The 12,200-nt window shown below is 37.8% G+C and overlaps 3 protein-coding genes across 3 annotated transcripts; 2 read left to right on the top strand and 1 right to left on the bottom strand.

The window, feature by feature from the left end:
- Positions 1 to 666: 666 nt before the first annotated feature.
- Positions 667 to 1,814, top strand: GCK72_023460 (uncharacterized protein; the record flags this gene model as incomplete). The annotated part of the gene is made up of 5 exons (XM_003102634.2): positions 667 to 838; positions 889 to 1,056; positions 1,107 to 1,225; positions 1,279 to 1,474; positions 1,528 to 1,814. 5 exons carry the CDS (start codon positions 667 to 669, stop codon positions 1,812 to 1,814), a joined length of 942 nt encoding a protein of 313 aa, XP_003102682.2.
- Positions 1,815 to 4,788: 2,974 nt separating this feature from the next.
- GCK72_023458 (uncharacterized protein) lies at positions 4,789 to 12,029 on the top strand (the record flags this gene model as incomplete). The annotated part of the gene is made up of 10 exons (XM_003102550.2): positions 4,789 to 4,857; positions 4,907 to 6,747; positions 7,285 to 7,408; positions 10,598 to 10,714; positions 10,791 to 10,877; positions 11,057 to 11,241; positions 11,291 to 11,510; positions 11,572 to 11,704; positions 11,753 to 11,870; positions 11,918 to 12,029. The coding sequence occupies 10 exons, from the start codon at positions 4,789 to 4,791 to the stop codon at positions 12,027 to 12,029; spliced, it is 3,006 nt and encodes a 1,001-aa protein (XP_003102598.2).
- Positions 6,484 to 6,786, bottom strand: GCK72_023459 (uncharacterized protein; the record flags this gene model as incomplete). The annotated part of the gene is made up of 1 exon (XM_053735406.1): positions 6,484 to 6,786. One exon carries the CDS (start codon positions 6,784 to 6,786, stop codon positions 6,484 to 6,486), a length of 303 nt encoding a protein of 100 aa, XP_053578972.1.
- Positions 12,030 to 12,200: the final 171 nt, after the last annotated feature.

The following is a 12,200-nucleotide window of genomic DNA, read 5'->3' as shown; positions in this document are numbered from 1 at the left end:
ATTTTGTATCTTTCAACCCAACCTGATATTTTAAGTTTCCCTCATTTTTTTTCTCGTTTTCCTCAGTTTTCTTCTTTTTGAGTGTTTCCTTTCCTGTCTGCAAACACTTTTTTCCTTCGTTCCAACCATTTTAGAAAGACATTTAAGAAAAAGGAAGAGTGTGGTTGGTTGAGCAGCAAAAACGACTATATGTGTTGGCAGCACATTTTCTTACTGCTCTTTCCTGCCAACGGAGAAGAGCGCATTGCACTTTTCACTGCGTCTCGTTTTGTTCTATTTCCCACTTTTTCTGATTAATCTTTTGCGTTTTTTTTTGCTGTCTCGAAGAAAGACAGATGGGCCGGGAAGTTTTTGGCAGATAGAAAAGACTAAAAGTGTTTTATTTCACACTAAGATTGAACGTTTCGTGCTTTTGGGACGAGAGAGACACTTTGGTTGGTGGAAGATTTGAAAGTTTGTTCTTTGCTCCGAAATTCTATTGTTTATGCTTTTACATTCCTTCAAGAAAACATGAATGATTTCTCAAAAAACTGACAAATGTTCTCGATTTCAGATCCTAAAATTTTACTATACCATTCAAACAAATTGAACGTGCACTTGTGTTTTCAAATATTTAATCGTTACTTTTTTCCAATATCTCATTTTTCAGACCAATTAAAAAACGGGATGAGTGGAGTTGAATACGACATCGTTGAGAATCCAGAACCGAGTAACCATCTTTGGAAGCAATGGAAACATCTCGTGGATACTGAAGGATGGACATCTGATGACAACTCAGTGACTGCTATCACACCATCAATTGGATCTACTCGCAGTGTATGGGCTGTTTCTAAGACTCGTGAGTTTCTTTCTGTTCACTACTAGACAAGTCAATGTGTTTGGTTTCAGCAGAACAAGACTTTGTCGGATGTGTCATTTGGAATGAATACGACAAAATTTGTTTCATGGGATTCTTCCTTTTGGCTCCAGAACACAGAGGAAAAGGAGTTGGTTCTGTTATCTGGGATATTGCTATCTCTCGAATGCCAACTGATCACGTACTTGGTCTCAGAGGCGGTAAAAATGATGAAATCTTTTATAAAATTTTAAAACTAAAACTGTTTCAGTTCCAAGTATGGTAGAGAAATACAAGAAAAAAGCGACACCAGTGGTTGGAGCTACGCTGGAGAACTACAAAATGAAAGTTGCAGAGTATCATGCGTCTATGGAGAAATTGAGTGGCGATGTGAGTATTCTTAATGTTTGCTTTCTTTAAAATCAATACTTCCGATTTTTCAGAACTTCAAGCTTGTGAACCACCTAACACCATCTGAATGGAATCAATTGGTCGAGTACGACAGCAGTGTGAATGGAAGAAGGCGTGGAGAGTTTTTGGAGCATTACTACAAACTTGCGTTTGTTTTCGGAATAGTTTTGTTTGACGGACATCACAACATCATTGCTCACATTTCTGCTGTGAAAACATCACTTGAAGGTGTGTACTGTCTGTTTGTCTTTTTTCAAACCCTATGGCCAATTTTTTTTCAGAAGAAAACGTCTTCAAAGTAGCGCCTCTGTATGCTGACTCACCCAGTATTGCCATGTCAGCCCTTCGTGTGTTCTCGGGAGTGATGTACGAGATGCATCCGGATGCAGACGTCATTTTCCATCTCCTTAATCTCGGAAGCGGGCCGTTCCTTCAGTCGTTTTTCCGAAGTCTCGAAATAATTCCTGCAGTTAGTGGTGTCACCCTGTTCAGTGGCGACTATCCTAACAAAGGAGACCTCTCGAGAGTTTTCATCGCTCACAACAACTCTTGTCATTATGATTATTAATAATTGTTTTCTAATTTTGTTTAATGCTTTGCTAAATGTTTCTCATCATAGCTATCATTCTCCAAACTTGTTAGTGTTCAATTGTTAGTGCTGAATATGAAAAAAGAATCAGACAGAATTAGAATTGGTTTATGTGAGACATTTTCTCAATAAATCATAAGGACAAACAGTTATTTCTTTGCTGCCTCCGCCGCCATCGACCACAATCATATGGTTTGTCAAAGAAGCTTTTTTTCACACAGTTCGGTGGGAAGTGATCATTTGGAAGTGGTTAAAAAACGTCATTCTTGCGAGGGGGAAAGAAAATAAGAAGAAAAAACTATGAGTAGGCATTCAAAAAAAAAAAGAGTATTGCTGGTTTTGTGTTTCTGGGCGTTTTCTGCGTGGTTGCCATTTCCAAATATGTACTGAATGTTCAATATCTCATTCTGGGTGTTGTTTTCAGGAGGCGTTGTTCTGAAAAACACTTCAACTAAGTAGCCTCTTTTTTTCAGAGTAGTTGATTTTGATCCTTCTGTCCTGTTTACTTTTGAAAAAGCAACTGAAATTGTTTGTTTTGATAGATGAAATTTTATAAATTTTATTGGCTCATGTCAATATCAAAAACAGTGGCAGGTTAGCTTTTTGATTGCTATTAGACATCTTGTTTCCGCAGTTGATTTTTGTTTCATGTCTGATATTTTGAGGTTAGGTTATCTTACGAAACTGTGGACGAATTTCTAATCAAACGTTTTGTAACTTAATGTGCGCTCGTAAATTTAAGATAATTTTCAATTTCATTAAATGAATGAAATTTTCTAATCCCAGTTTTAAAAATGAATTCGAGGCAGTGTGGTTTGGTTTTATGACGGTATTGCTAGATTTCTTAAAATTCACCCAGTCTTTAGATCTAGTGTTTTAATTTAGGTTAGAAGGGTTCATTGATTTGATGGAATTAGAAATGATTTTGAATTTACAAGCCCATTTAGTTACTATTACAATTCAAACCTCAGTTTTGTAAGATAGTGTGACCTTAAAATATGAACACCAAAATTTTTAGATTCTTTTGATTTTACGTATTTTGAATGGGATGTTAGTGACCAATTTTTGATAATCTAGACACTCAGAAATATTATTTTGAATGAAATTGAGAACTGTAGAGTATCTTATGTCTTCGCGTTTGACACGACAGACAAAATGTTCTAAAAGAAGTGTATGCATTCAATCACTCAAGGTTATCATTTACTCTTTCTCTTTCCCTATCCCATTTCTCGACTTGTTTGATTTGCAATCATTCATGCATTTAAATTAGATGTCGGTCGGATCAGATCATTCGACTATGAAGAAAACGAGTAGACTTAGTTACTGTCTCTTTCTTCATCATTATTTCTCTCGTTAATACTCTTTTTGTACTACCTATTAGTTCCCGGAACCTTTTAGTTTTTCTCATGTTTTCTCGCCCTAATCATAACATTTCGCCTTTGCCTTTTGCCTCAACCAATCCAGTTCTTCCGCTCCCTTCCAATACCTCCCCGCTTCTTTCACGTTTCCTTTTCGTAAGCCTCCCCCTTTTACGTGTCCAACTGTAAAACTAACGTTGTTTTATTCTTATTTTAATGTAACACCCACAATAGACAATCAACCCATCACTGGAAAAACCCCTTCAATCATCATAGGCTGATAAGAAAGAGGCTGCGTTTTTAGGGAAGACACTGCTAGGTCCACCCTATCATCTTCTTTATATATTCATAGAATATATCCATTTTCGCCCATCAAGACCCGTATGTCCCGTATGAAAGCCACAGGCATAATCATATCTCTCTTTTGTGCGGAAGAAAAGGCGTCCGTCCGATTCTTTTGTGTCAATCCACTCTACATCACTATTTTACGATTCTATCATTCATCGCCCCTTGAAAACACATATGATCCAGAATGTTTGGATTTTTCTCAGGCAAGGTCGTATAATACAAATAATTTTTTCTCAAGAATTCAGATTTTGAATACTTAACTTGCTGTAGTTTGTTTATAGCCCAAAAATGATTTGCTTTGACAAACTTTCCTATCTGCCTTTCAGTTTTTTGATTTCTATTTTACAAACTCCTGGAACTCTGAGATTTTATTGTTCCTCCCATTCCTGTCTTGTGGCCTGTATACATGCTCAGGCCATGCCGTTTGTCAACAAAAGCCTGTTTTTACTTGTATACAATTCAATTGTTGATATTTCTGACGCCAGATAGAAAATGGAAGCGAAAAGAATCACAGATATATTACTCATACGGAAAAACATATATTTCTTTAGGGTTCTTGATAGAATAGCATGTTCATATTGGCCAACTCACTTTAAACACAAACATTTACCAACAAAAAATTGGTTTGGTTCTCAATTGGTTGAGTTGTGTTATGTTGTGTACACAAACAATAATTTTCTGTGTTGGTGCTTTTTGTTGAATTTTCTATTTCTCACATTCAGACACGTAGTTGACTTGATTCAATGCGATTAGGTACGCGAGTAGAGGAATAATAGACATATCTATCCGTACTATTCTCTTCATACTTTTTCAGAGAATCTGTACGAGTAGCCCCCGGGCTGGATTGGGTCTGACACTCCCTTTCCAATTCTCTTTGATTCTTTTCCACAGACAGCAACTACTACAGATTTTCCCATAAACTTCGTATGCAATCACTCATTCCTCCCCTCTTTCTTTGAAACATGAAGACGCGCCACACCATCACGCCCTTGTTTTGTATTTCTAGCAACTCTAAATATACATACATTCCGACCCGTTTCTTGCTCGTCTATTCTCTTATTCTTATCTAACGTCGTTGACACTTTATTTCTTTATTTCCTTAAGGTAAAGAAGATGATAAATGCATTTTTTGTCCCTCCTCTAACGACTCTCTTATCGTTGTTAGTTTACTTCTCGATGCGTCTTCCTAGTTTTTTCAATAATTTTTCTTAGAACGTTGCAGGTATTTTCAGCAAACTTGGTATAGTATGGATTCTGAAACCGATACTGATACGCATTCACTTTACGGTTCGGAGACGTCCAGAGAAAACTATAAGGTGGGATGTTCTTTCTAGAGTTATTTAATTTTTTGAATCATTTTTTTAGAGTCCTGAGAGTTCCGATTGTGAAGGATATGCCACCCCATTAGCCTCAAGCCTCAATGACATTGCCCGTGAAGTTGGCGGTGATGTCACTATCAATATTCCAGAAGATGTAGATCAAAAACTCATGGATTCTGGAGAACAAACACCAGTGAGCACACCACGCGCGATTTCCCCTCCGATAGTCAAACAGATCATGTATCTACAGAAACCGAGAATTCTGGTCATGACACAAAGAGAGATTCTCGATGAAAGCAGTGAAGAAGAGTTCTATGATGTGGATGATGTTCACATTCGAGATGTCGCTCAACAGCTTTTGGATGGTGTGGTGGACGTCAGTGGCAACCAAAACGAACGACCTGATACGCCAATATTGGCAGAAGATACTACTCTGGGATTGGAAGATATCAGTTCTGATGAAGATCGTAGCACTCCAATTCAAGAAAAAGAGGAGGATGTAGAAGAGTTGATGAATGTTGATGTGGAAGGGCTCAAGGAAGACATGACGAAGCTTATTTTATCAGATAATGAGTCCCCCTACCAAAACGATGAAGTTGAGACGGAAATTGAAAATAGCGGAGAAATGATTGCATTTGAAAGTGATGAAGACGTGAAGCTATATGTTGAGACTGAATTTCCTAAAACTGAAAGCGACCAGGAAAATATGGAGCACTCTTCAACTTGCTCCAGCTCAGAAACCAATAATTCAATACACTCCGAAGACGTTATCGAACAAGTCGCCCCACTTGAAACTGCCGAAAGTTTTGATTCTATTGATGTTCAACCCCTTCAAAAGCTCTTCTATAAGGATTCTGACAGTGAAACTTCTGATGTAACTTCTACTGATGCTCCAATTGTTGATGTTGAGACTTGTGTCAACACATTTGATAACTGTGACAACATGACTGCAAACAGTGTTATCACAGAATGTGTTCATAATAATGTGAAAGCTGAAATGGCTGGGAAAGTTGAAGAAATGTTAGCGAAAATTAATAATCGCATTCAACATGATAAAATATTGAAGAATGAAGATCCAAAGGAAAAAACAGCAGTGCTCGAAACTGAAGAAAATTCATCCGAAGAATCAATTTTCGTAAAAGAATCAATTGTTGTAGAAGCACCATTCTCGGATGTTGCTGACGATGAATCCCCTGAGATAATGAATGTCGATGCATCAAACTTTGAGAAAGTTGATAACCTTATGATTTATTCTCAGACTGAATCTCCAGTGAATCAGTTGCAAGAGGCTGACAAGCATTGCGAAGTTTCATCCGCAATAGCTGAATCTACTTATGCTCAAAATCTGGTCATGGACAGACCAGTAATGCTATACGAGCAAATGCCAGAATGTTTCTCTGAAATTACTGTTGCCAAAACTCCAATGGCTCAAACTGAAATCACTGTTCCCTCCGAAGAAATAGAGAAATATGAAGAACCACATTTTTCTTCAAACCAGGAAACAACTGACAATGAACCGATGCCAACACTCGTTATTTCTGATGAGGTGAAAACCTCTCCAGCTACTGACGACGACATTCTCTCTGAATGTTCAGCGCATGAAGTGAAAGTTGATTTTGATGGTTACTCATCTGGAAAAGAAGAAAGCCTATCATCCTCTACGTCATCAGAAAGTTTCGAGTTTGCTGAGCCGGTTTCAAGTAATAATGTACACGACGAGAAAGCGACACAAGCATTACGGAACTCAATTATCGAGAGGTATCCGTCTAACGAGACTGATGAGGATGAACTAGATAGTGTTGACGACGAATTCGATGACGATTTGCTTGCAGTGAAGCAGATTTCTGCAGAAGTCGAACAGCTGGTCGCGGCTATCAATGCATTCGGGTGAGTGTAGAAAAAAAAACAGGACAAGCCCTTGACCATCAAGTTGTATTTCATGCAATGGATAGAGATATGGGTGTGGTTGATGACAACTGTGACTGATAGGTTTTTGCCTGCCAAAGAAAAAGGGGTGTGGGAAAAGTTTTGGAGAATATCATGAACCAACTGGCAAATATTGATAGGGGGATTGATGATAGGGCAGGAAGGTCATAAATTTTGAGAATCCTATCACATTACAACAGTACTGTACATAAAAAAGTTTTCTTGTTACATCCACTCACCACTCCTTTTTAACCATACATCAAATATAGTTTTCCCTCTTTTCGTCTCCTCTCTCCACCATACAGTACCCGGTCCTAGTTTTCTTTCTGAACATTTTTAATTGAACTTCCTAATTCACCTACTGTTGTTGTTCAATGTCTAAATACGACCGCAATAAGTGAGAAAAATGTTGGGGAAAGAGGGAAGGGGACCCGAGATAAACATAAACGGACAACGCCTTCTGAGTCATGGTCATTCAAATAGTACTATTTCCTTCAGACGAGACGAAGAACAACAGATGAGCGCCTATCTCGTTGGAAAGAAAATGGCCGCCGAGAAAAAGAGGAAAAGTGTGATGGACACTGGTGTGGTGACCTCTTCATGTCATGACCAAACTGTTCAGGTATGGTCTTTCACAAAATTCAGATATTTGTGAAGAAGCAAGATTTTTTCTTCGGTAAAACAATTCAACAAAAAAATAGAAAGCGCAGAATATTCAAATAGAAATCAAACACTTGAGTTATTTTCTTCCCCCGCAAAAACAAACACAACAAATATCCTAGATTTTTTCATTTTTTTCTTTTGAAAGCGTATATGATATAGATACGGTAGCAATTAATCATTTTCCGCTCAATTTAACAAAGTTCTTGTCACCGAATCAGTTAGTAAATTTTTTAGTCCTTCTGGTTACGCCCTGTTTTTTGTTCTCTTCTTGCCTTCTGTTTTCTATTTCACATTTCTTCCCAACTGTTTTCTCAGAAATCTCAATATTCTGATTTCTTGAATTCAAAAGCAAATCTATGAAAAAGAAGAGAAGCATAGACGTTTGTTTCTTTGTGATATTTCATATTCCACTCACTATTTCACCATGCCGATTTTATTCTTGTTTATTGCTGTCGTAGTCGCCCCCGCTGTCTCTTAGAAACAAAAAAAACGTCTCTCGTAGCTTCTTGTTTTAAAAGTTCAAACGTTTTGTTGAACTTTCACATCTGGTAAACAAACACATTTGATGATGGGCAAGTTTCTGTTAGAAAACTCATCTGATTTTAAATGAATAAACACTAGAAGCGGGTTCCAACAAGGCTCTTCGTTTCCTCTCCCCATCAATGTCAATAAATTTGAGAAAAAAACTGTTCGGAGTCGGGTCTCTTAATCATTCTACATTATGTGTACATTTCACGGTAACCTTTTCCATTTCTTTCTTTTTTCCCGTTCCTTTCAAATTTCTTCTCAACGCCTGGTTTTTTCCTTTTTTTCACTTTTCAATTTCATCAACAGTTTAACATTTCAATTAGTTCAAGTGAGTAGAGAAAGTTTATGATGAGAATCGTTTTAAATGAAAAAGAAAGGAGAAAAACGATTTTTGAGACCTTGTAAGTGAATTGAAAGAAATGAAAACTGTATTTTTATTTTACGATTTTGGGCAAAGCAACGCAGTAGACTCGATTAATTTCGTTTGAAATTCGGTGACAGTCCTCTCCCCTAAATAGTCATTCACCTCCCATCCATTTCTCTCCCGGAAAGAAGACTGTGTTGAACTGACGACTGGCGTCACCCCTGGACACAACACCTTCCTCGCTTCACTCATAAACACAAGGCCACTTGTTCACGAATATTTTGTTTTCGCGCGCTCACTTCACTATTTGAACTATTTTTCTGCTTCTATCTTCGTGTGTGTGACTCGAACTGAGCAAGTGTGTATATATGTAGGCTTATGAGTTCCTGTGCGGAGGGGGAACTGAGGTTACGCCCGTGTTCAGTATTTTTGGAAATTTTGAAAAGTTTGTTGTTTGATTCATTTTCGAAATATTAGGTCGTATTCAGTAGTCTAACTTATTTGCTTGAACAAAACGCCATTTAAGCGGAAAATTTAAACGTCTAATTTACTGGCACTTGTTATTTTTACCTCAAGAAGTTGTTTGAGTAGGTTTTTGACCACGCTGGTGCTCACCAAATCTCAAGATTTCCTTTAAGTACACTATTTCAAAATTATACATCAACATTTCTATTTTGTAGCTTCTCAGTTCTTAGAAACTAGAAATGTACAAAAATGCTTTTCCTTCGTCTCGCATTTTCCATTTCTACTGACCACTAGTTGCGAAACTGTAGTATTTCCTTCCGAATTGTTCCTTGACACCCTGTGTTCTCTTTTTGCCCGTTTTTTCAACCGATCGGAATCACTAGTAGCTATACTACTAACTTCCAAAAAACTTTTCTCCAGATGTTCTTGTTCTCACACTCATTCTTCCTCTTTTTGACTGGTGTGTCATTATCCGCCACCCACGGTTTCGCTCACCTTTAAATGAAATTAATTCCTATTATCTACACTTTCTTTCAATCAATGTTCCGTGCCGTTTTAACACAAAAGATGGGAGAAAAAAGAACCGTGAGTTTGTGTCTTTTATTTCTTCTTTTGAACACTCTTCCCTGATTATGCAAATTTCTACCACATTCACATTCGGTTTTGAATTTTCCGCCAACTTCTTTGTCTGCGTTTTTGTTCCTGTTTTTGTCACGTTTTATTTTTTAAGTTGGCAACGGCTTAAACAGATAAATAAATCGCGTAAAAACGTCAAGTTGAATAAGTTTGATGAATCGTTTCTCCTCTTTTTTTTCAACGGTCTCAGTGTATGGCCGAAAACTGCAATGTAACATGAAAAAAGGGAAGAAATGTCAAAGCAAAAGCTATTGTTTGATTTTCTCATCATTGCTTGTGGAGACTTTTTCTCCGTCTTCATGCTGTTGCGGGGGCCAATGGCAACCTGCGCGATAGCAACGTACACCTGTAGCTATAATATGCGAATTAGTTGGGATACCGCCCTCTGACACTACTACACCCCGCTACTGTCATTATGTAACCCATATACCACTGTCGATATATTATTTTTCTGATGTACAATAGTACTCGTGTTCAGTGGTAGTACAATGGGTTTTTCACAGATGACCTACTCTTTCAAATTATTTCTTTCGGCTTTTACGGTATAGTGTGTCCGCTTTTTCTACGCCATTCAAATGATTCATGACGAATAAAATTTTCGGAAAAAAAGATTTGTCGTCTCGTATATCTGTCGGCGTGTAAGTTCTTGATGACGGATCATGGATCATCTTTCTTATCGTTCGTCCATTTCCCCCCTCTTTTCTCCGTCCACCCGTTCATTTTCTTGTTTTCCCTCCAAATTGATCATTATCATGTTATCATGGTGTCCCTCTTTCCTCTCCCTCTTTGGCCTCAAGCCTAATTGACTCTTTGCCAATTCCGATTTTATATTCGTTTTTTTTTCTTCTTCTGTCCGTTTTCGATCACATTCACCAGTGTGGCTGGTAACACTGGAATTATTTAAGAAGAACTGATAACACTCTTTTTCTCTTGTCTGATAATATTTTATTAGTTTATTAGTTTCGCCACCTCCGGCCGTTTTGAAATTTTAATGCTAGCGCCCGGAGAACATGAACATATGTTTTTTCTTTTACCTCTTGCCCGAGCAGATGTTTTTTCCATCAATCTGTCTTTGTGACGGAGGGCGGAGTGCAGATGTGACGGTTATGCAAAATTCCGACAACGCATTTTGTATTCAAAATTTGAATTTTGTAGACGGACAGCGACTCGTTCATTCTTGTTGATCGACACCTTCCGGTAGTCATGGAAAGTCTTCAAGTGGAAATTGGTAAACTTCAAGCTGACTTGGAAAAAGTGAAGCATGGAGAAAAGGTGAGTGTCATAAATGCATTGTTTTCTTTGGTTCGCAATTTATTCTTTTTAAAGATTCTGTAATTTCTTGTTCCAGGAACTTCTGAAAATCAATTCCAAACTCGAGAAAGAACTGGAGGAGTCTCAGCAAACTATTGATGGGATCGAGGTTGAAGCTGAACAGGTATCATTTGGTGTTATTTTTGTATGCCTTTTTTATTCAACAACCATACTTGCCCTTCTTTCTACAATTCCCATTACAACATTAATAAGATAAGAAACGGTAGCCAGGCGCCAACGCCGGAAGTTCAAGGCTCTTCTAGTGATAAAACCATTATGTATGTACAATGACATCACTTTCAGCAATACACTGAACTCACTTCGGAAATTGATGAGCTTTGCGAAATTGTGCAGAAGAAAGACCAGGAGCTCGCAGCTCTCAAAGAACGAGTTGCCAATTTGTCTGTCAGTGAAAGCAACTTGAGAGATGACGTTGACTCGCAAAGACTTATTTCTCAGCGTCAAAAGGAGATTATTGAGAGTCTCAGGTAACAATAAATCATTAATCATACGAAATCTATGTAATATCCGTTTCAGAGAAGAGCTTGATGCTATCACCAAAAAATTGAGTGATGTGACCAAACTTCGAGATAAGGCGATTGAGGAGGCCACGCTTTACAAAATGAAAAACATGGAACGTGACCGTTTCCTGTCAAGAGAAGCACAAATGTCTATGGAAATCGAGGATTTGCAACGCGAACTCAACAAACAGAAACTTATTTTGAATCAAACTAGCATGGCAAAACTGGCAGATACTGTAAGAGGATTATTCACTCTTGTGAGACTTTTGAGACAAATTCTGAACTTTTGAATTTCAGTTCGATAGAAAAGTTCTCCACCTTGAGAACGAGCTGCGGGAGAGAGATATGCTTATTTGTAAGCAGAATCAGATCATCAACAGTCATCGAAAATCGCCAACCGGATCGGTCATCACCCATCGCAAAATGCAACGTAATCTATTTTCGATTAAAACCACTCTATAACTTACAACTTTTTCAGCTCGCGCCTCCGTACTTGCCGCTGCAGGAAATCTACCAAGTGCCGGAAGCAGTTCTGAGTCATTCCAGAACGGATTGGATGTAGAAGCAAAGGATGCACTTCTCACATTCATATTGAGGTACGTACATGTATTTCAGTTGTTTAACTAGTTTTTATGTCTTTCAGTGATCGACACAGCCAACTTGCCAATATCTACAATATTGGTCGAATCTTGGACTTGTCACCACAAGAGGAGCGTGCCGTAGAACGTCATTTAACAAAGGATCGATTTACCTAATATCTTTTTAATTTATGATTGATCGTGAAATGTATATATTCTTCCAAGTATTACCTTTTTTCACTCTCTCTTTTATTTTTTTCTCATACGACATTTTAAATAAGTGCCCGCAATTGTCTAACGCCATATTGGTGTAATTTCAGTTCTAAACACCCTATATTTTTCAGTTCC

Source organism: Caenorhabditis remanei, chromosome X, assembly GCF_010183535.1.
Source record: "Caenorhabditis remanei strain PX506 chromosome X, whole genome shotgun sequence".
Classification (NCBI taxonomy): Eukaryota; Metazoa; Nematoda; class Chromadorea; order Rhabditida; family Rhabditidae; genus Caenorhabditis; species Caenorhabditis remanei.
This window is presented reverse-complemented; position numbering and strand designations above follow the sequence as displayed.